The sequence below is a fragment of the Pongo pygmaeus genome, chromosome 10, assembly GCF_028885625.2.
Source record: "Pongo pygmaeus isolate AG05252 chromosome 10, NHGRI_mPonPyg2-v2.0_pri, whole genome shotgun sequence".
Lineage (NCBI taxonomy): Eukaryota > Metazoa > Chordata > Mammalia > Primates > Hominidae > Pongo > Pongo pygmaeus.
The window spans coordinates 94373270-94393542 of NC_072383.2; the positions used below are offsets into that span (position 1 = coordinate 94373270).

The 20273-nt window shown below is 41.7% G+C and overlaps 1 protein-coding gene across 1 annotated transcript; it reads left to right on the forward strand.

Moving 5' to 3' along the window:
- Positions 1-238: 238 nt before the first annotated feature.
- AMDHD1 (amidohydrolase domain containing 1) lies at positions 239-19483 on the forward strand. Its single transcript, XM_054441958.2, has 9 exons — positions 239-564; positions 3278-3384; positions 5474-5538; positions 7548-7825; positions 11276-11501; positions 13257-13381; positions 16572-16665; positions 17235-17395; positions 18638-19483. The coding sequence occupies exons 1-9, from the start codon at positions 428-430 to the stop codon at positions 18723-18725; spliced, it is 1281 nt and encodes a 426-aa protein (XP_054297933.1). The 5' UTR covers positions 239-427; the 3' UTR covers positions 18726-19483.
- The last annotated feature ends 790 nt before the right edge of the window (positions 19484-20273 follow it).

Below are 20273 nucleotides of genomic sequence, written 5' to 3' on the forward strand. Positions count from 1 at the left end.
CAGGTTCCCGTCCCTCACTCCCCGAACACTCCGGGCGCCCTCACCCCGCCACCCCTTGACCCGCTTCCACATAACCACGTGATCGACACAGCTCACTTTGATCTCTCGGGGTGACCAAGCTTAAGTTTCCTTATCTGAAAAGTAGGGACACTAGTCTCCATCTCGTTTACTCGGGACGAGACAAGACGACCAAAAAAGAGAGGATTCCTCATCAGGTTTATTACTCATTGCCATTCTTGCAGTGATTACCGCCCCCGTTGCTGTGGCTGGGGGAGGCGAGCAAAGGGCAGCAGCTGCGAGCGCCCGCCCCCGCCCCACCCTCCCGGCCCCGGGCGGCGCAGGCTGCGGCTTTTCGTCCTCCACTGAGTCCTACCGGTGGCCCGAGCCCGGTAGCCTCCCGGCGACCCTCGGCGCGGCGCGAGGCAACATGGCAGGCGGCCACAGCCTCCTGCTGGAGAACGCGCAGCAAGTGGTGCTGGTGTGCGCCCGCGGCGAGCGCTTCCTGGCGCGGGATGAGCTGCGCAGCCTGGCGGTGCTGGAGGGCGCCAGCCTGGTGGTGGGCAAGTAAGTGGCCGGGCGTGCAGGGTGGGGGCCGCCACGGGCGGAGCTGGCCGGTCTTCCTCTCACTGTGCACTCCGGAGGGAAACAACGCCTTGAAAGCGTCCCTGCACAGAGACACACGGGCAAGCCAGCCTTTGGGGTACTTGTTGCTAACACGCTCTGCTGCTTGGGGTTGTCATTCCGTCCAAAGAGCTCAGGGAGGAACACCCCATTGGAACGCATCAGGGTCCTGCCTCTGCTGGTAAAATATCACTGTCCAACCATCAGAAGGGGTTGAGGTCCTCCCCAGTGCTTCTTAAAGGGAGGCCAGGAGACCACCTTTGTCAGGGTGGCCTGTGGTTATTTTGTTCTTACGGCAGATTTCTGATTCCACCTACGTCCCCCACTCCCTATCCCTAGAATTTTAGGATCAGCATCACTGGGGCTGGAGTTGAGACCTGAATTTTTCAAAAGTACCTTTCACATCCCTGTGATCTTGTACACTAAACATGCATGGCCCACTTTCTTACACTCACTCCATGACCCAAGATGGCCGCCCCATCTCCAGTTATGGTGTCTGCATTCCAGCCAGTAAGAATAGGAAGAGAAGACAATCCTACTGGCTAGACCTTAGTCTCGTAACAACACCTGGCTAGTGGGAGGCAGGGAAATGTAGTCTGTATTTTGGGTCATCATGTGTCCAGCTAAAATTTAGGGCTCTACTAGTGTAAAAAAAGGGAACACTGATCTTGCGGAACAAATGGCAATTGTCTGCTACATATGTTTGATGTTTAAAGTTTTTTTAATTGTAAATTTTCATGGGTACATAGTAGATATATATATATATATGGGGTACATGAGTTATTTTACATGAGTAAATTTTACATGTATATATATGCGGTACATATATATACATATATGGGGTACATATATACATATATATGGGTACATATATACATATATGTATATAATATATACATATATTATACATATATATGGGATACATGAGTTATTTTAAAACAGTCATACAATGTGTAATAATTATATCAGGGTAAATGGGGTTTCCATCGTCTCAAGCATTCATCATTTCTTGGTGTCATAAACATTCCAATCGTACTTCCTCAGTCATTCTAAAATGTGCAACACATTATTGCTGATTGTAGTCACCCTGTTGTGATATCAAATACTAGGTCTTATTCACTGTATCTAACCATATTTTTCTAGCCATTAACAATCCCCATTTTTCTCCTCTCCCCTTCTATTCTTCCCAGCCTCTGGTAACCATCATTTTACTCTCTATCTCCATGAGCTCAATTGTTTTCATTTTTAGCTCCCACAAATGAATGAGAATATGCCAAGTTTGTCTTTCTGTGCCTGGCTTATTTCACTTAACATAACATCCTCCTGTTCTATCCATGTTGTTGCAAATGACAGAATCTCACTCTTTTTTATGGCTGAATAGTACTCCATTGTGTATATGTACTACATTTTCTTTATCTATTCATCTGTGGGTGGGCACTTAGTGTACTTCCAAATCTTGGCAATTGTGAATAGTGCTGCAATGAACATGGGATGCAGTTATCTCTTTAATATACTGACTTCCTTTCTTTTGTGTATAGATCTACCAGTGGGATTGCTGGATCATATGGTAGCTCTATTTTTAGTTTTTGAGTAGCTTTCATACTCTCCATAGTGGCTGTACTAATTTACATTCCCAACAGTGTACGAGGGTTCCTCTTTCTCCACATTCTTGCCAGCATTTTTTATTGCCTGTCTTTTGGATAAAAGCCATTTTAACTGGGGTAAGATGATCTCTCATTGTGGTTTTGTTTGCTTTTCTCTGATGATCATTGATGTTGAGCACCTTTTCATATACCTGTTTGCCATTTGTATCTCTTCTTTTGAAAAATGTCTATTCAGATCTTTTGTCCATTTCTTAATCAGATTATTAGGTTTTTTCCTATTGAGCTGTTTGAGCTCCTTATATATTCTGGTTATTAATCCCTTGTCAATTAGATAGTTTGCAAATTATTTTCTCCCATTCTGTGGGTTGTCTCATCACATTGTTGATTATTTTCTTTGCTGTACAGAAGCCTTTTAACTTGAAGTGATCCCATTTGTCCATTTTTGGCTTGGTTGCCTGTTCTTGTGGGGTATCCCTCAAGAAATTGTTGCCTGAATCAATGTCTTGGAGAGTTTTCCCAATGTCTTCTTTGAGTAGTTTCATAGTTTAAGGTCTTAGATTTCAGTCTTTAACCCATTTAGATTTGATTTCATTCTTTTGCATATGGATAGCCAGTTTCCCTAGCACCATTTATTGAAGAGACTGTCTTTTCCCCGATGTACATTCTTGGCATCTTTGCTGAAAATGAGTTCACTGTAGATGTATGGACTTATTTCTGGGTTCTCTATGCTGTTCCATTGGTCTATGTGTCTGTTTTTTATGCCAGTACCATGCTCTTTTTGTTACTATAGTTCTGTAGTATAATTTGAAGTCTGGTAATGTGATTCTTCCAGTTTTGTTCATTTTGCTGAGGAAGCTTTGGCTAATCTGGGTCTTTTATGGTTGTCTCGAACGTGGCTAGAGACGCTTTTCCAAAGACTCAGGTTCAAGATAGAAACACAGTAAATGTTGACTAATTAACACCAAAGAATCTGAAAACATATTTTAAGTCACTCATCAGATTTCTCACAAGATCTCCCCAAATTTAATAACTATTTCTTGATTTTTCTTCAGAGATGGGTTTATAAAAGCTATTGGTCCTGCTGATGTTATTCGAAGACAGTTTTCTGGAGAAACTTTTGAAGAAATAATTGACTGCTCTGGGAAATGTATTCTACCAGGTATTTACCTCTTTTTCAGTAAAGGTCTACAAGTAGCTTTAACAGTTGCTCCTGAAATGTAAAGAGGAAGAGTAACAGTTTATTTTAAAGTCTCAAAATAATATTTAAAAAAAAATCATCGTACCATGTATTGAATTTCTATTATTGAATGTCTAGCTGCTTTCAAACATGGTTTCACTTGAATCCTGATAACTGCCCTGTGTGGGAGGTATCATTATCTATACTTTACAGATTAGAAAATTGAAGGCTAAGGGTGAAATATGTTACCCAAGGTTCCTAAACAGGAAAAAGGCAACCTAGGAATCAAGCCCATTCATTCGACTCCACTTCTTCCTGCTCACATGCCGAATAGAAACCAGCTGTGTTGTGTTTAGGTTCAAAAACAGTCAAAAGAACTTTATTAATCCACGGCATAGGAGAGGCTAACAAGGCAGCTGCTGTCTCTAATACGAGAATACTCTAAATTTGTATAGGATGTGAAACAAAGGATCCAGCTCTGGGCAGAAAAAGAAAAACAAAAATCCCAGAGCTTTCACTGCAGTTCACTTGTATCTTTAATGATTGATAACAGAATCAGTTTATTAACTATCATCTCCTACATTATGTTGTATGGCTTCATATAATCATCCAAAACAAGTTTCACAAACTTTCAGTTCTACACAAACAAAAGGGCTTCATATTTATATTTTTTTATATAAAATTTTTATACTTTTAAATGTTTATTGTACACATCTGACAGGGCTTCTACCTGATGGATTTTCATTTGTTTGTTTATTTTGAGACAGAGTCTCACTGTGTCACCAAGGCTGGAGTGCAGTGGTATGATCTTGGCTCACTGCAACCTCCACCTCCCAGGTTCAAGCAATTCTTTTGCCTCAGTCTCCTAAGTAGCTGGATTACAGGCATGCACCATCATGCCTGGCTAATTTTTGTATTTTTAATAGCAACAGGGTTTCACCATGTTGGTCAGGCTGGTCTCGAACTCCTGATCTCAAGTGATCTGCTGATCTTGGTCTCCCAAAGTGCTGGTATTATAGGCATGAGCCACCACGCCCGGCCTTCCTTATGATTCTTGAGGTTCAGGAGACAAAGTCAGGGTGAAATGTTATGAAAAAGAGGAATATAGCAGAAAGCAATCTGAGTAGCGGCTTTTGATTTTAGTCCAGTCAGAGCCAGTAATGAGTCATTTAATCCATAAGGTATCTAAAACATTTTGGAAAGACACACTTTACTGAATTGTACCTGGATAAACAAAAGTTTCAAGTGATTGCTTTACAGTTTCTTCTTAATTAAAATATATTTCTTTCTTGAAAATAGATTAATCTTTCTGATTTCATATTTTCCCTTCTCAGAGTTGCAGGGGGAGGGGATTGTAGTATTATGTTTTCATATCCAGATTATTCCTTGTGATAAGGTTCATGGTTTTGCTCAACTAGGGGGCTTGACAACCTGATTTCAAAGCTTATTTGGGCCAGGAGTAGTGGCTGATGCTTGTAATCCCAGCAGTTTGGGAGGCCAAGTCAGGCAGATCATTGGAGGCTGAGGCGGGCAGATCGTTTGAGCCCAGGAGTTCAAGACCAACCTGGGCAACATGGCAAATTTTAGCCTGTGTGATGGTGCATGCCTATAGTCCCAGCTACTAGGGAGGCTGAGGTGGGAGGATTGCTTGAGCCTGGGAGGTCAAGGCTGTAGGGAGCCGTGAGTGTGCCACTGCACTCCAGCCTGGGCGACAGAGTGAGAACCTTTCTCAAAAATAAATAAATAAATAAAATAAAATAAAATAAAATAAAAACTTATTTGGTGAGCATGGACTTACTGAGCAAAAGGAGCTGTACTTCTGTAAGGGATATTTTCATCATGTTGCGTCACCTCCTTCATTAGAGCTTTCTAAACCAGCCATACAACAGGGCAGTCTTCTTTTCTCTCTATCAAGGGAACCAGACAGACAAATTCTTCCTTTCATGCTCCTCCAAAATGGATGGCCACCATCACGCTTTCCCCAGAGCAGCAGGGTGTATGCTGCTGTTTGCCTGCTGTCTAAGTGCTCTCTATTTGTTAATTGCAACATAACTTGATTTATTGATTACAGGTTTGGTGGATGCACACACACATCCAGTATGGGCTGGTGAAAGAGTTCACGAATTTGCAATGAAGGTAACTGCAACAAATCATGGCAAATCAAAATAAAGCACAAATATGAAGTCTTTTGCTGAAGAGTTAGTAGGCTATCAAGCTTTGCAACATATGTCAACATATTTTTTAGTGGATATTTTTACTTGCTTGGGTATGGGAAACAAATGACAACAAAACTTATTTGTAACTGCCCCAAATCATTGTATCATACACAGGGCTATTCCTGCCCACTAATGTCTCCCTCTCTTTCCTTCCCCACATTCCCATTCCAAATCGCTATCTCTAGTAGCCTTTGAAAGTGCTCCAAGGAATTGTTTGAAAATTGCCATTCATTGGAGTAAAGCTTGGAAAAATGTTACTAATCACAAAAATAAAATACCTTAATTTTTCTCTTATAAACCGAGACTTTATTAAGAATCACAAAATGTAATCTGTGTTAGTCCTATATTAGCTGTAACCAACTCCTAAATCCCTGGTTGGAGAGATTATCACATTTTTTTTTTTTTTTTTTTTTTTTTTTTGAGACGGAATTTCGCTCTTTCGCCCAGGCTGGAGTGCAGTGGCGCTATCTCGTCTCACTGCAAGCTCCACCTCCCGGGTTCACGCCATTTTCCTGCCCCAGCCTCCCGAGTAGCTGGGACTACAGGCGCCCGCCACCGCGCCCGGCTAATTTTTTGTATTTTTAGTAGAGACGGGGTTTCACCGTGTTAGCCAGGATGGTCTGGATCTCCTGACCTCGTGATCCACCCGCCTCGGCCTCCCAAAGTGCTGGGATTACAGGCGTGAGCCACTGCGCCCGGCCTTTCACATGTGTTTTTAAAAAAAGAAAAAAAAAAGTGTGCCTCCTAGCAGCTAAACTGGCTTATTTCAGGAAAAGAAAAAAAAATTCTTTTCTTCAGCTATCATGTACCGTCTTCAACAAACTAGAGCTGTTTTTAAGATTGTTTTATTAAATCACAGAATTTCAGAGCCAAAAGCAGTCCAATCCTCTCATTGTATAGATGGAGAAAGAGATTTACAGTCCAATCCTCTCATTATGTAGATGGAGAAAGCCGGGTCTAGAGAAGGGAAGAGTGTTGACTAGGGTCACCAGCTGGAGGATGGCAGAACCCAGATGAAAACTCTGGCCAGGAGACCCCAGGCCTGCATCCTTTCTCTGCACCACACTCCTTGCTGCCCAGAGTAACTGGAGCCCAGTGGGACCCCAGAAAGAGCCTCTTTGAGTGACAAAGGTCAAGCTCCAAACTCGGATGGCCAAATATTGAGACAAGGAAACTTCCTGGGGCCGCTTTAGTGGAGATCTGAATAATTGCAATGGGGTTCCCTGCAACTCCTGAATTGCCTAAGCTTTGTTTTCTCAAACAAGCTGAGGGATGGAGGGAGGGCTGATACGTAGCAAGTACACATTGCGGGTTGATTGACTTGTTAAAATATTGCAATACTCCTGTGCCAGTTTTTTGTTTTGTTTTGTTTTTGTTTGTTTGTTTGTTTTTTGAGATAGAGTCTCGCTCTGTCACCCAGGCTGGAGTGCAGTGGTGCGATCTCGGCTCCCTGAAACCTCCGCCTCCCGGGTTCAAGCGATTCTCCTGTCTCAGCCTCCGGAGTAGCTGGGGCTACAGGCGCGTGCCACCATGCCCCGCTAATTTTTGTATTTTTAGTAGAGATGGGGTTTCTTGAACTCCTGACCTCGTGATCTGCTCACCTAGGCCTCCCAAAGTGTTGGGATTACAGGCGTGAGCCACCGCACCAGGCCTCACTGCCCTGAGATCCCAACAGGCCACCCACCACATCTCCCATCTCTACTACTCCAGTCTCTTCCCAGGACCCCTTCGGAGCTCCCCACAATCCAGTGTCTGGCAGACTAGGGGCTTCCAGGACTGTGTATCCCAGCACCTTTCTAATCTGATGGGTTGGTGCCTATGCCATATGGCTTCTTAATCATTATATAATATTGCCCCTGGAAGTAGATTCTTCAGACCTCCCTGCAACTTCCTCGCATGTGCCGGCCTAAGGGTGAGGCGTGTGTTCAGTTGGCAGGAGCCACCTACATGGAAATTCACCAGGCCGGAGGAGGGATCCACTTCACCGTGGAGCGCACGCGCCAAGCCTCAGAGGAGGAGCTGTTCCGCTCCTTCCAGCAACGGCTCCAGTGCATGATGAGGGCTGGCACCACGCTGGTGGAGTGCAAGAGTGGATATGGCCTCGACCTGGAGACCGAGCTCAAGATGCTGCGTGTGATTGAGCGTGCCCGGCGGGAGCTGGACATCAGCATCTCGGCTACCTACTGCGGGGCTCATTCAGTGCCTAAGTAATCTCAGCCAGTGGGGACCCGGGTTTAACTCAGAGCATTGAAAACGAATCCCGGGGGTGGAGGTGCATTAGCACTTAAACTCTTGCAGGGAGATGGATAGAAGTCTTTGGAAAGACCTGATTCTAATGGCCACTCATCCCGCAGACTCGGTTTTAGGAAGGCGATCCCTTAGCCTCATCAGTCTGCTAGTCCTTTAATTATGATAGAAGAGATGTTTCAAGCTCTTTGGGTTAAGAAAAAGAAATGGCTTCTTGTAGGTCGTTTAAAATTACACATATTAATTTGAATAATTTCCCATGATAATTAATTAGCATTTCTAAAAGCACTTTAGAAATTAATAATAACACTCTTTAGGAGGTAGCTCAAACCTCGTGGTCTAGGTGACTCAAAGGGGTTCGTTTTTGTTCATCTGTTTACTTTCTTAACAGCAAACAGTTTTGTTGTTGTACATGATTTTTAGCCTTCCCCTTTATCTAAAAGTTCCTCCTACATGGCCTTACTGTAGAGAACTCTGTTCCTTTCTGCACTTGCATTTTATTTGTGCAGAGTTCCTTTTGGTCCTGGAATTTCTAAATAGGAAGGCTCATAGTTCCAACAGCCAATTGAACTATCTAAAAGAAATCCAGGACTTGAACATGCATAAGGTGCCTCCAAAGTCTTAGTGTGGTCTTAAACATTGATAACTTAGATAGATAAATATAATACTACAGACTTACAATCATTATTTAAAAATTTAATTGTTTAAATTTCTTTTACATTTATCTGATTTTGTAAACTTCGGAATATAAATTCAGTTTTTAGGCCAGGCACAGCGGCTCACACCTGTAATCCCAGCACTTTGGGAGGCCAAGGCAGGTGGATCACTTGAGCTCAGGAGTTTGAGACCAACCTGGCCAATATGGTGAAACCCCATCTCTACTAAAAATACAAAAATTAGCCAGGCGTGGTGGCCCATGCCTGTAATCCCAGCTACTCAGGAGGCTGAGGCACGAGAATCCCTTGAGCCCGGGAGGCAGAGGTTGCAGTGAGCCGAGATTGCGCCACTGTACTCCAGCCTGGGCAACAGAGCAAGACTCTATCTCAAAAAATATATATGTATATATTTTTAATTGACAAATAATATATTTATCATGTAGAGCATGTTGTTTTAAAATATGTATACCTTGTGAAATGGCTAAATCGAGCTAATTAATATATGCATTACTTCACATACTTAGCACTTTTTGTGGTGAGAACACTTAAAATCTATTTTTTAACAATTGTTAAGAAAATAATACATTGCTATTAGCTATAGTCACTTTATAATGGAAAAATATAAATATTTAATATCAATAAAAATTAACTTCTTCATGTTATCATCTTCAATCAGAGGAACTAAAAAAGTAACATTAAAATTTATTATTCAAAATTCACAAAACTAGTTGTATAGAAAAGAGACAGAAATATTTAATATTTCCAGTGATCTTTGTTGTAAGTTTTTAGCATTTATATTTCTGAAATTATTAAAGCTTAAAATTTCACTGAGACTCTTGAGACATTCTCTATAGAAAACAGTAGACTTTTTTTCAAACAGAATATAAAGTGTATAATAGTCTGCTTTCTTTTGTAGTAGAAAGGATAGTGTGGCATGGTAGAAGTCTCAGTTTGAAGTGATGCCAGACCTGCGTTTGAATCCAGCTTGGCTACTTCCAGCTGGGTGATTTTGAGGTCATGACTTAACTTTTCTGAACATGAATTACTCATCTGTGAAACAGAGCTAAATGCCACCCTATTCTGTATGATTGTCTTGAGAATTAAAAATAACTTGCATGGCAGGGCACGGTGGCTCACGCCTGTAATCCCAGCACTTTGGGAGGCTGAGGCAGGTGGATCACCTGAGGTCACAAGTTTGAGACCAGCTTGATCAACACAGGGAAACCTCGTCTCTACTAAAAATACAAAATTAGGTGGGCGTGGTGGCACATGCCTGTAATCCCAGCTACTCGGGAGGCTGAGGCAAGAGAATCGCTTGAACCCGGGAGGTGGAAGTTGCGGTGAGCCGAGATCGTGCCATTGCACTCCATCCTGGGCAACAAGAGCGAAACTCCGTCTCAAAAAAGAAAAAAAAAAAAAATAGAAAAGAAAAAAAGAAAAAGAAATAACTTGCGTAAGTGCCTGTCTCTCATAGTCCACCCCTACTCACCTACGCCAATGGTTTTGCTGAGTGAGAGCCTTCTGTGTGCCAAACATAGGGCTGAAGTTTCACAGAAATCTTCTCCATCTGCCAGTGAGCCTCTGAGGTCTGCATCTGGATTCCCATTGGTAAAGCCTGAGCTCAAATAACAGCTAAAGAGCATCTCCTAAATTACGTGGCCACCATGTGGTAGAGCTCTGTGTCTACCAGACTCTAAAAGCCCAGGTTTTTCTAACATATAACTACTGCAGAACTTGATTTTATCTACTCTTCTTATTGTTAATTTTTTTTTTAGAGACAGGGTCTTGCTCTGTTGCCCATGCTGGAGTGCAGTGGTGCAATCATAGCTCACTGCAGCCTCAAACTCCTGGGCTCAAGCAATCCTCTTGCCTCAGCCTCTCCAGTTGCTGGGATTATAGGCATGAGGTACCATGCCCAACTCCACCAGAATTTTAGAGAGAATTTCAGAGCTTCCTACTATCCTCCTCCCCCATATCCCCAGATAGTGATACAGAAAGCCTAAGGCAGGTGCTTCAGGAAACATTGTGTAGGAAGCAAAAGGCAGGGTGATAGTTGGGCTCAGGTAAGGGGACCACAGGTGGGTCATCAGGGGGAGTATCCAGGATGCCCTCTGAGAGTCCTTGACAGGAAGATTACGCTTTTTTTTTTTTTTTTTTTTTTGAGGTGGAGTCTTGCTCTGTCGCCCAGGCTGGAGTGCAGTGGTGCGATCTCGGCTCACTGCAACTTCCGCCTCCCTGGCTCAAGCAATTCTCTCGCCTCAGCTTCCCAAGTAACTGGGATTACAGGTGCATGCCACCATGCCCGGATAATTTTTGTATTTTTAGTAGAGACAGGGTTTTGCCATTTTGGCCAGGCTGGTCTCAAACTCCTGAACTCAAGTGATCTTCCTATCTCAGCCTCCCAAAGTGCTGGGATTACAGGCATGAGTCACTGTGTCCGGCCAAATTAAGCTTTTCAGCCAGATAGCCTTGCTGGCATCCCCAAAGGTAACACAGGTCTGCCAGAATGGATGAACCATTTGAGTCTCTGTGCATAGGGTCAGTGCATACAGAAGTCTTGTCAATACCTCCACTATGTATACATGGCCCAAAGTTAAGAGCCCAGAGTTGTAGCTTTGAGTCTTTCTCTACCTTTCTGAGGCTTGAAGTCATTTACCTCTACTGCTCCTCAGGTTCTTCAAGTGCCAGATAACCCTGTCTTTTTGTGTTTTGTTTTTAATATTTGCCCATGGCAATCTCATTTTCTTCCCCCAGAGGAAAAACTGCTACTGAAGCTGCTGATGACATCATCAATAACCACCTCCCAAAGCTGAAGGAACTTGGCAGAAATGGGGAAATACACGTGGACAATATCGACGTATTTTGTGAGAAAGGTGTCTTTGATCTCGATTCCACCAGAAGGATTCTTCAACGTGGAAAAGATATAGGGTTACAGATTAACTTCCATGGGGATGAACTCCACCTGATGAAGGCTGCTGAGGTGTGGTTGACTTTTAGTTTTTTCCTCGTCAACATTCATTCTTGCACATTCATGCTATGGGAAACTTAATTAGTGTCTTCAAAGCCCTCTGAAAAGACATTGAATGGGGAAATTTGTTTGAACAATGTACAGATTGGTCTGGTTGAGACTTGAAAACCCTGACCTCCATTAAAAACTTACTTTTTTGCTGATCATTTACTTTCATTATCATCTGCTGGTGATATTAGTATTAATAGCAAAAGAATTGGCCGGGCACGGTAGCTCACGCCTGTAATCCCAGCACTTTGGGAGGCCAAGGCGGGCTGATCACGAGGTCAGGAGATTGAGACCAGCCTGGCTAACACGGTGAAACCCCATATCTACTAAAAATACAAAAAATCAGCGTGGTGGCACGCGCCTGTAATCCCAGCTACTTGGGAGGCTGAGGCAGGAGAATTGCTTGAACTGGGAGGCACAGGTTGCAGTGAGCTGAGATCACGCCACTGCACTCCAGCCTGGGGGACAGAGCAAGACTCCGTCTCAAAAAAAAAAAAAAAAAAAAAAAAAAGAAAAGAAAAGAAAAAGAATTACCTCAGTGATCTCTTTTACTAAATTTCTAATGTATTTTGCTTGGCACACAAAGCCACACTAGCACAGTATATTAATTTCACTTGTACCTTTTCAGATCTTTCTGTGGCAGCATCCAAATCATTTTAGTGGAGCACACCAAAAATAGCCACAGGATGATTTTCAAATCCATATATCTTTGCTCAAATTAATTCACTTATTCATCCTTTCAACAAATATTTGAATGAATACTGTGTGCCAGGCACTGTTCTAGGTATTGAGAATTCAGCAGTAAGACAAAGTCCCTGCAGTCATGAATCTAGGCTTCTCTCCTCTAAAGCTTCAAACCTAAATAAACAAGCCCTTGGGGCATAAATACAGATATAGATATCCCACCTGCAAGCCTCTCGACTGCCTTATATCCAGCTTGATCTCTTACTATTGCTTCCAAGTCTTGTCCCATTTTCTGCTTCAGTAAATGACACCATCACCTGTCTGTTGCTTAGTCAAAACCTTGGATATCATTTTGACTGCTGCCTCTCCCTCACCTACCACATTTCATGCAACCACCAATTCCTTCCAGTTCTCCCAAAGAGCTCTAGATCCCCTTCTCTCACCTCTGATCCATAAGATTCATAAAATTTTCTGTTTCAGAAAATGTCTGAAGGATTTGTGTTTAAGAATAGTTTTTAAAGTAGCCCACTAACTAATTTTCAAATGAGTGCCCATTCATTACGAACCCTTCACCCATTTGGGGGATTGGGCTTATAACAGTTGGTTGGCAAGAAATCTTAATAATGAAATGCTGTTTCTCTTTATGGGAAAAACAATTTAGGCCGGGCTCGGTGGCTCACACCTGTAATCCTAGCACTTTGCGAAGCCGAGGCAGGTAGATCACGAGGTCAAGAGATCAAGACCATCCTGGCCAACATGGTGAAACCCCATCTCTACTAAAAATACAAAAATTAGCTGGGCGTGGTGGCATGTGCCTGTGGTCCTAGCTGCTCGGGAGGCTGAGGTGGGAGAATCGCTTGAACCCAGGAGGCGGACGTTGCAGCGAGCTGAGATCGCGTTACTGCACCCAGCCTGGCTACAGAGCAAGACTCCGTCTCAAAAATAACAAACAAAAAAACAAAACAATTTAATGGAACTTCATCCATTCGTTGTTGCTGTTTGTTAAGTCTTTCCCTCTCTGCCCATTCTCCTTAGCTTGGGGCTGAACTGGGAGCACAGGCAATCAGCCACCTGGAAGAAGTGAGCGATGAAGGCATCGTTGCCATGGCAACAGCCAAGTGCTCTGCCGTCCTTCTGCCCACCACAGCCTACATGCTGAGGTAAGGTCATTTCTCACCCCAGACCCAAGAGCTGCAAGTACAAGCTGTGAAGACACAGATGTCCAAAGTGCCCAGACATTATTTCATTGCCCTTACAAATCCCTTAAAAATACAGATGAAGAAAACTCAGTTAATGAAGATGCCAACCCTGGACTGATGTTCTTAAACGAATTTCCCTGAGGAAGGAATTTAGACCCAGATTGCCTTTGAGTGGTAGGATTATTGAGGAAGTTGGTGCTTTCTTTTTCTTTTTTTTTTCATGGATTTTGGAATTTTCCAATTAAAAAGAATTACTATGCATTACTTTTATAATTGGTAAATAATGAAATAGGTGCTATACTTTTAAATATATGCATAAGATATTAAGGATATTTAGCAGTATTCAGAATCTGTATGGGCTGTTTTCTAAAGGGATGTTAGTGGGTACCATAATTGTCATAAATCTGCATAAATCCTGGGGGTGGGATGAAAGAGGAGACATATATTTTGTAAAATCTCCCCAGATATTTCGCTGTATGCTGTCTATGAATTGAATATACTTAGTTCATCTGTCATTACTGTTGCTCTGATTCTAACCAATATGAGATCTGAGGTCTTCTGACCCTTCCCATTGTACCACTTACTTATATGATATCCAAGTTTGTGGCCTGTGGGAGGCCAGCTGTCAAGAGGAAGTTTATCTTCTCTTAGGACTAAGTGCTTTCTGTGTAGCTAGGATATGTGGTCTTTTGCATGGGGAGTGATTCTGCAGTTAAGACAGTGGTTCTCAACCCCAGGGTAATTTTGTCCCTCAGGGGACATTTGGCAATGTCTCGAGACATTTCTAGTTGTCACAACTGGGGATGCTACTGGCTTCTAGTGGGTAGACGCCAGGTTTGCTGCTAAACAGTCTTCATTGCACAGAACAGCTACCCAAAACAAAGAATTATCCAGCCCAAGACATGAATTGTGCTGAGGTTAAGTAAGACCAGGCTCCAAGTAACTTTTAGAAGGGCGAAGAAAGGAATACTTCAGTGCTTTTCTCAAATCTACTATGATTTTATACACACATGTATGATATTATACATTTTTATTATTATTACTATTCTCTTAAAGAGTAAACACAATGTAGACTACAATCAGGAAATATCAATAACGGTTCTTGGTATGACCAATGTCTTATACATTTCAAGTGTCATCAGTCTAAGTTATAAATCAATATTTGTCTCCACCACCCAAGAAATAAGTTTTTTGTTTTTTATTTTTTTGGAAAGAAAAGGCTTTCTTCGGCTGGGCGCAGTGGCTCACGCCTGTAATCCCAGTACTTTTGGGAAGCCGAGGTGGGCAGATCACTTGAGGCCAAGAGTTCAAGACCAGACTGGCCAACATGGTGAAACTCCGTCTCTATTAAAATACAAATTTAGCCGGGCATGGTGGCGCGCGCCTGTAGTCCCAGCTACTTGGGAGGCTGAGGCAGGAGAATCGCTTGAACCCAGGAGGGAGAGGTTGCAGGGAGACAAGATCATACCTCTGCACTTCAGCCTGGGCAACAGAGTGAGTGAGATTCCATCTTAAAAAAAAAAAAAAAAAAAAAAAAAAAAGACTTTCTTCAACTAGTCTTGAATCTCTTGACATGGAGCAAAAGCCTAAGACTTTGTGGTACCGGAGGGCAATTCAGCATTAAAAGTCTGAACTTTGTTCCTATGCCAGCGGAGGCTGTCATCTGCCATTGCCATAGACAGGTTTAGCCTCCTGTTAGGACCACAAGGGCAGTTGAAGTGAAGGCCACACTCTGCTTTCTGGCTTCTCTTTTCTGTATTTTTCTGATCTCTGCATCAGGAGAGACCAGCAGGCCTCCCTGCTCTCCCCTGAACCCTCTCTTGACTTTCATTTCCAGAATAACCATTGCCTTATGCTACTTAAGGGCTTGCTTTACTCATGTATTTTATGTATATTTGCATGTAATATTTATATGTATTCAGGAAATATTCACCTTGATTTTTATGGAGCACCCTAATACTTTTACAGCCTCACTTTTTTCTCTTTTAGCCGTATTTATGGAAGGGGAGGAGGGCCATTCAAATGACCTGGAGGGACATTTGAAGCTGTACCCTTTCCTCACTCTCTGTCTCTGCTTCACTCACCTCCTCTCATACATTGTTGAAAAACATTTTAAGTGGTCCTACAAATGATTGATCACAGACTGGGAGTGACTCTAGGACAAGAATTATCTCTGCTGGACTCTCTGTATTGCAGCAGTTATTCCCAAATTAAATCTGTCCTCACTGCTTTAACGAGCTTTTAGGCTTTGTTTATTTTTGATGTAACACTTTTGAGATATGTCCTAAAGAACAAAGAATATTTCACCAGGGAGGTCAAGGGGATGACTAATCCAGGAAGAAGTATAAACATTTTATACACTAAATTCTTGGGCCTTCAAGATTTTAAGGGACCTACAGAGATGTTTGAGGCAAACAAAAAAAAAAGGGGAGGGGGAAGGGAGAGATATGAATAGGAAATTGCAAAGTGGAAACTAATAAAAATAGCATATTGTGGCCGGGTACAGTGGCTCATGCCTGTAATCCCAGCACTTTGGGAGGCCAAGGTGGGTGGATCACCTGAGGTCAGGAGTTCAAGACCAGCCTAGCCACCATGGTGAAACCCCATCTCTACTAAAAATACAAAAATTAGCTGGGCGTGGTGGTGGGTGCCTGTAGTCCCAACTACTCGGGAGGCTGAGGTAGGAGAATCGCTTGAACCCAGGAAGTAGAAGTTGGAGTGAGCCGAGATCGTGCCACTGCACTCCAGCCTGGGCAAGAGACAGAGATTCCATCTCAAAAAAAAAAGCGTAGTGTAACCTCATTTATTATTTAATTTGGGAGTCACCCAAAAGCTTATTAAATTCCAAAACCATTTGTAAGTTATATTTTCCTCCCTTTGCAAGAATGCCTTAATATGTAAAAAGATGGATGAGATAAACAATCATTAATTAAATGTTAGTCATATCTAAGTAATTGCAAAAGCAGAATGATAAAAATCAGGAGTCCTGGGATTATATATGTAACTCTACCACTAATCATTTAATCTTGAGTTTCTGCTTCTTCTTCCAGAATATGAAGGCGTTGACTGTCTCAAGTTCTCTTCTGTTCTGAACAGCTATTCTACAAAAGTTCCCATTCTAGAGACTGACATATTTTTTTCCTCCCCTTAGACTGAAACAACCTCGAGCCAGGAAGATGTTAGATGAAGGCGTAATAGTTGCTCTGGGAAGTGATTTCAACCCCAATGCATATTGCTTTTCAATGGTAATTATTTTTTTTATGTGCCTTTCTGAGCAGAGTATCTACCAAGCATATAAATAATTTAAAAATATTTCACTAGCTTTTAAAACAGTATAAAAAAATCTAAAAATATGTTGCTGTGAAACAAGAAAAAAAGGGGTAGACAGCAGTGTAATTGGATTTTTCTGTCCCACATAAATGCCTGCAGGCATAGAGAGAGGAGAGAAGCTTCTATGTGCATTATTTTCTGATTCAGCTTTGAGTATTGTGGTTTTACAATAACCCATTTCCTTTCTCCAGAGAATAGCATAAACTCCAAGAGGTCTTAGTAAGGGTGGAAGTGAACTTCATTGTGTGCAGTAAGTGGTCTTGAAAAGTTGTCAATAAATATTAAATACACAATCCCTATAATAAAGTAATCTTTTCCAAAGTCTAAGAATCTTTATGTATAAACTTAGATTTTTCCCGTTGCAACTGAGCCAATTCCTCCTATACCTTTAACTGCCTCTATTTGTTGTGCTGTGTTGAGAAATGTTTTAAATTGCAGTTGCCATATGTCGCTTTCCTCCAACACTTTTCTCTTCCTGCCTTAGCCAATGGTCATGCATCTGGCCTGTGTAAACATGAGAATGTCCATGCCTGAGGCCTTGGCTGCTGCCACCATCAATGCAGCTTATGCACTGGGAAAGTCTCATACACACGGATCGTTGGAAGTTGGCAAACAGGGAGATCTCATTATCATCAATTCATCCCGGTAAGTGTGCTTCAACTTAGCTCTTTTATATTATGCCCACTGAAGTATAGAGATGAGGCCTAAATCCCTTTTCCACTAATTATTAGTGTCAGACTCTGTCTGGACTCAGACACTATCCAGTCCCTTCTATCTTGATCCCTTTCCAATGAGCAAATCTACCGACAGACCCTAAATGACAGGGTAGACCAAGTTTTCAAGATCTCTTTATCTGTCTGGTATCTTTCGTAGATTTCCAGGTTTCTGCTCTGTTTACCTGGACTTTGGCCGGGTTGTGCCCTCTGGCATGTGTTTGTGTTTTTCTGCTCGGCTTCTGATTTTCAACTTGTTCCCAACTCTGGCTTGTCACCTTGGTTCTGATTCATTCCCTCTCTGATTTCTCACGCCGACTGGATCCCAAAAGCTTAAACTTAGTTTTCCTGTTCCTGGTGACTTATCACTCACCCACCCATAGTCTGTTGCCACCTGGGCCTCCAGTGTGATATTAGTCTGTTGTCACACTGCTAATAAAGACATACCCAAGACTGGGTAATTTATAAAGGAAAGAGGTTTAATTGACTCACAGTTCTACATGGCTGGGGAAGCCTCACAATCATGGCAGAAAACAAAGGAGGAGCAATGTCATGTCTTACATGGCAGCAGGCAAGAGAGCATGTACAGGGGAACTCCCATTTATAAAAACATCAAATCTTGTGAGATTTATTCACTATCATGAGAACAGCATGGGAAAGACCCACTCCTATGATTCAATTGCCTCCCACCGGGTCCCTCCCACAATGTGGGAATTATGGAAGCTACAATTCAAAATGAGATTTGGGTGGGGACATAGCAGCAAACCATATCAGGGTCTTACTGTTCTAGACCTACAAGTTGTAAATCCTTTGGCCACTTGACTCTTACGAGCCCATTGCAGCCCTTGGACCTCATGTCCTCCAGACACCTGCTTTAAAATTCTCTCCATGATCAGAAACCACTCCCTGTATTGAATATAATGCTGATGGTGACATTTGTGTATCACTTAATGAAGCAAATATTTTAAGATCAAGTACTTAAACAATATTATTAAACAATGTTTGATTTACCATAGACCAGTTAGTTATACACTGTTTTTTAGAAAGCTCAAATACCATTGACTGGGTGTAAATAAATGTGCAGGGAATGCATTTTAAAATTAGCATTTATTGATAAAGTCATAATTTGTACTTGCACACACTGAAGTAATATTTGTTTGTTTGTTTTTTCTAGATGGGAGAATTTGATTTACCAGTTCGGAGGCCATCATGAATTAATTGAATATGTTATAGCTAAAGGAAAAGTCATCTATAAAACATGATAGATTTGAAAAGAGAAGACTTTTTGACTATATGAAATAAGTCAATATAGTTATATTAAAAGTTAAAACACCTTAATATTTACAAGAATTATATCACTTAAACCTAAATGTATTTCAATGTCTTCTTAAGTCACTCAAAAAACCCAAGGGGTAGATTTATTTTCATTTAACACATGCATTTGACATATAAACAGGTAAACCTATTGTGATTAAAATCACAAAACATCCAATTATTTCACAAATATTGGTTACAAATATTCTGTAGATTAATATGCTGGGGTATCACCAAAATGCCTTTGTGGGGAAAATTTCCATTTTGTGTCTTGGCTTAAAATTTCCATTTTGTGTCTGTATTTCACATCTCAGTTTTTAAACTATATTTAGTGAACATTGGGGGATCGAAAGAAATCTAAGTGATATGCCCCAATGAAGCTAAAATATAGCCTTCTGCTAAGCAAATAGTATTTCCTTTCCCTAAGTAGTTCATTTTCTAGATGCTTGTCAAATGAATTAATGTCCTCTGATGAAGAGTGTCCTTCCATTTCTAAGGTCTTCTCAATCTCAGCAATAGAGCTTCCCAGCAGTGTTCAAGACACATCATTTATACACAGGCATAGAGGCCTTCCTGAAATGGATGCATTTTTACCAACTACAATCATGTATTTTTTTTGGAAATTTTTAAAAATTTTTGATTCTTCACATTACAATTGGGTGAAACACATTTTACAGCTCTCAATAAATGTTTGCTGTCGCTCTTATTGTTGTTGTTTCCTTTCAGCCTGGAAGTAGATCAGCAGCGTTGTCTATTAGAGTTTTTAGGAAATTACCAAATTATTTGTGAAGAGTGGATAATTATTTACATATAAATGGGTGTTTTTAAAAGCCATGTAAGTTGATTTGAAATCTTTTTAAATGTTTCAATCATCTTTATAATCACAACTACATTACCAAACTTGGTAAGAAATGATTTGAGAAGTAAAGATTAACTCTCCAAATGATCACTAATTTCAGCTTAATAGAGCCTGAATGAATGAGGCTTTGCTGTAGTCAATATAAAGCAACTCAAAATGCCCCTCACTGGAAGGTTAAAGGTAACATTGCACATTGTTGTCATCACGATGGGGTCTCTGGAGCTCTGAACCTCATGCGATTGTTTAAGAAGTCTTGGGACAGTGTAGGGGGCACACAGTTGCTGTATGTGATGGCTCCCCTGTGGCCAGTCACCTAGGCACTGTGAACATTTGGGACGCAGGAGATAGACATAAAACCCAAAATGGAATGTTAGGTCCACTCTTCCCTGGAACTCAAGCAACACAAGATTAGATTCTTCTATTGAAGAAACAGGAAGGAGAAGCACATCCGATTTTTCATCTAGGAGGCACTCACTTTAAATAAATAGCATTCATGCCTTTTTTGAAAGAAGACAGAAGAAGACATCTACCCAAAACTGCCCTAGTCCTCCCAGGCCAGTGTGCTGCAAGCCCGTGCAACTCACAGAGTTTGCTAGGAATGCAGAACCTCTGGCTGGACCCAGACCTGCTGGGTTGG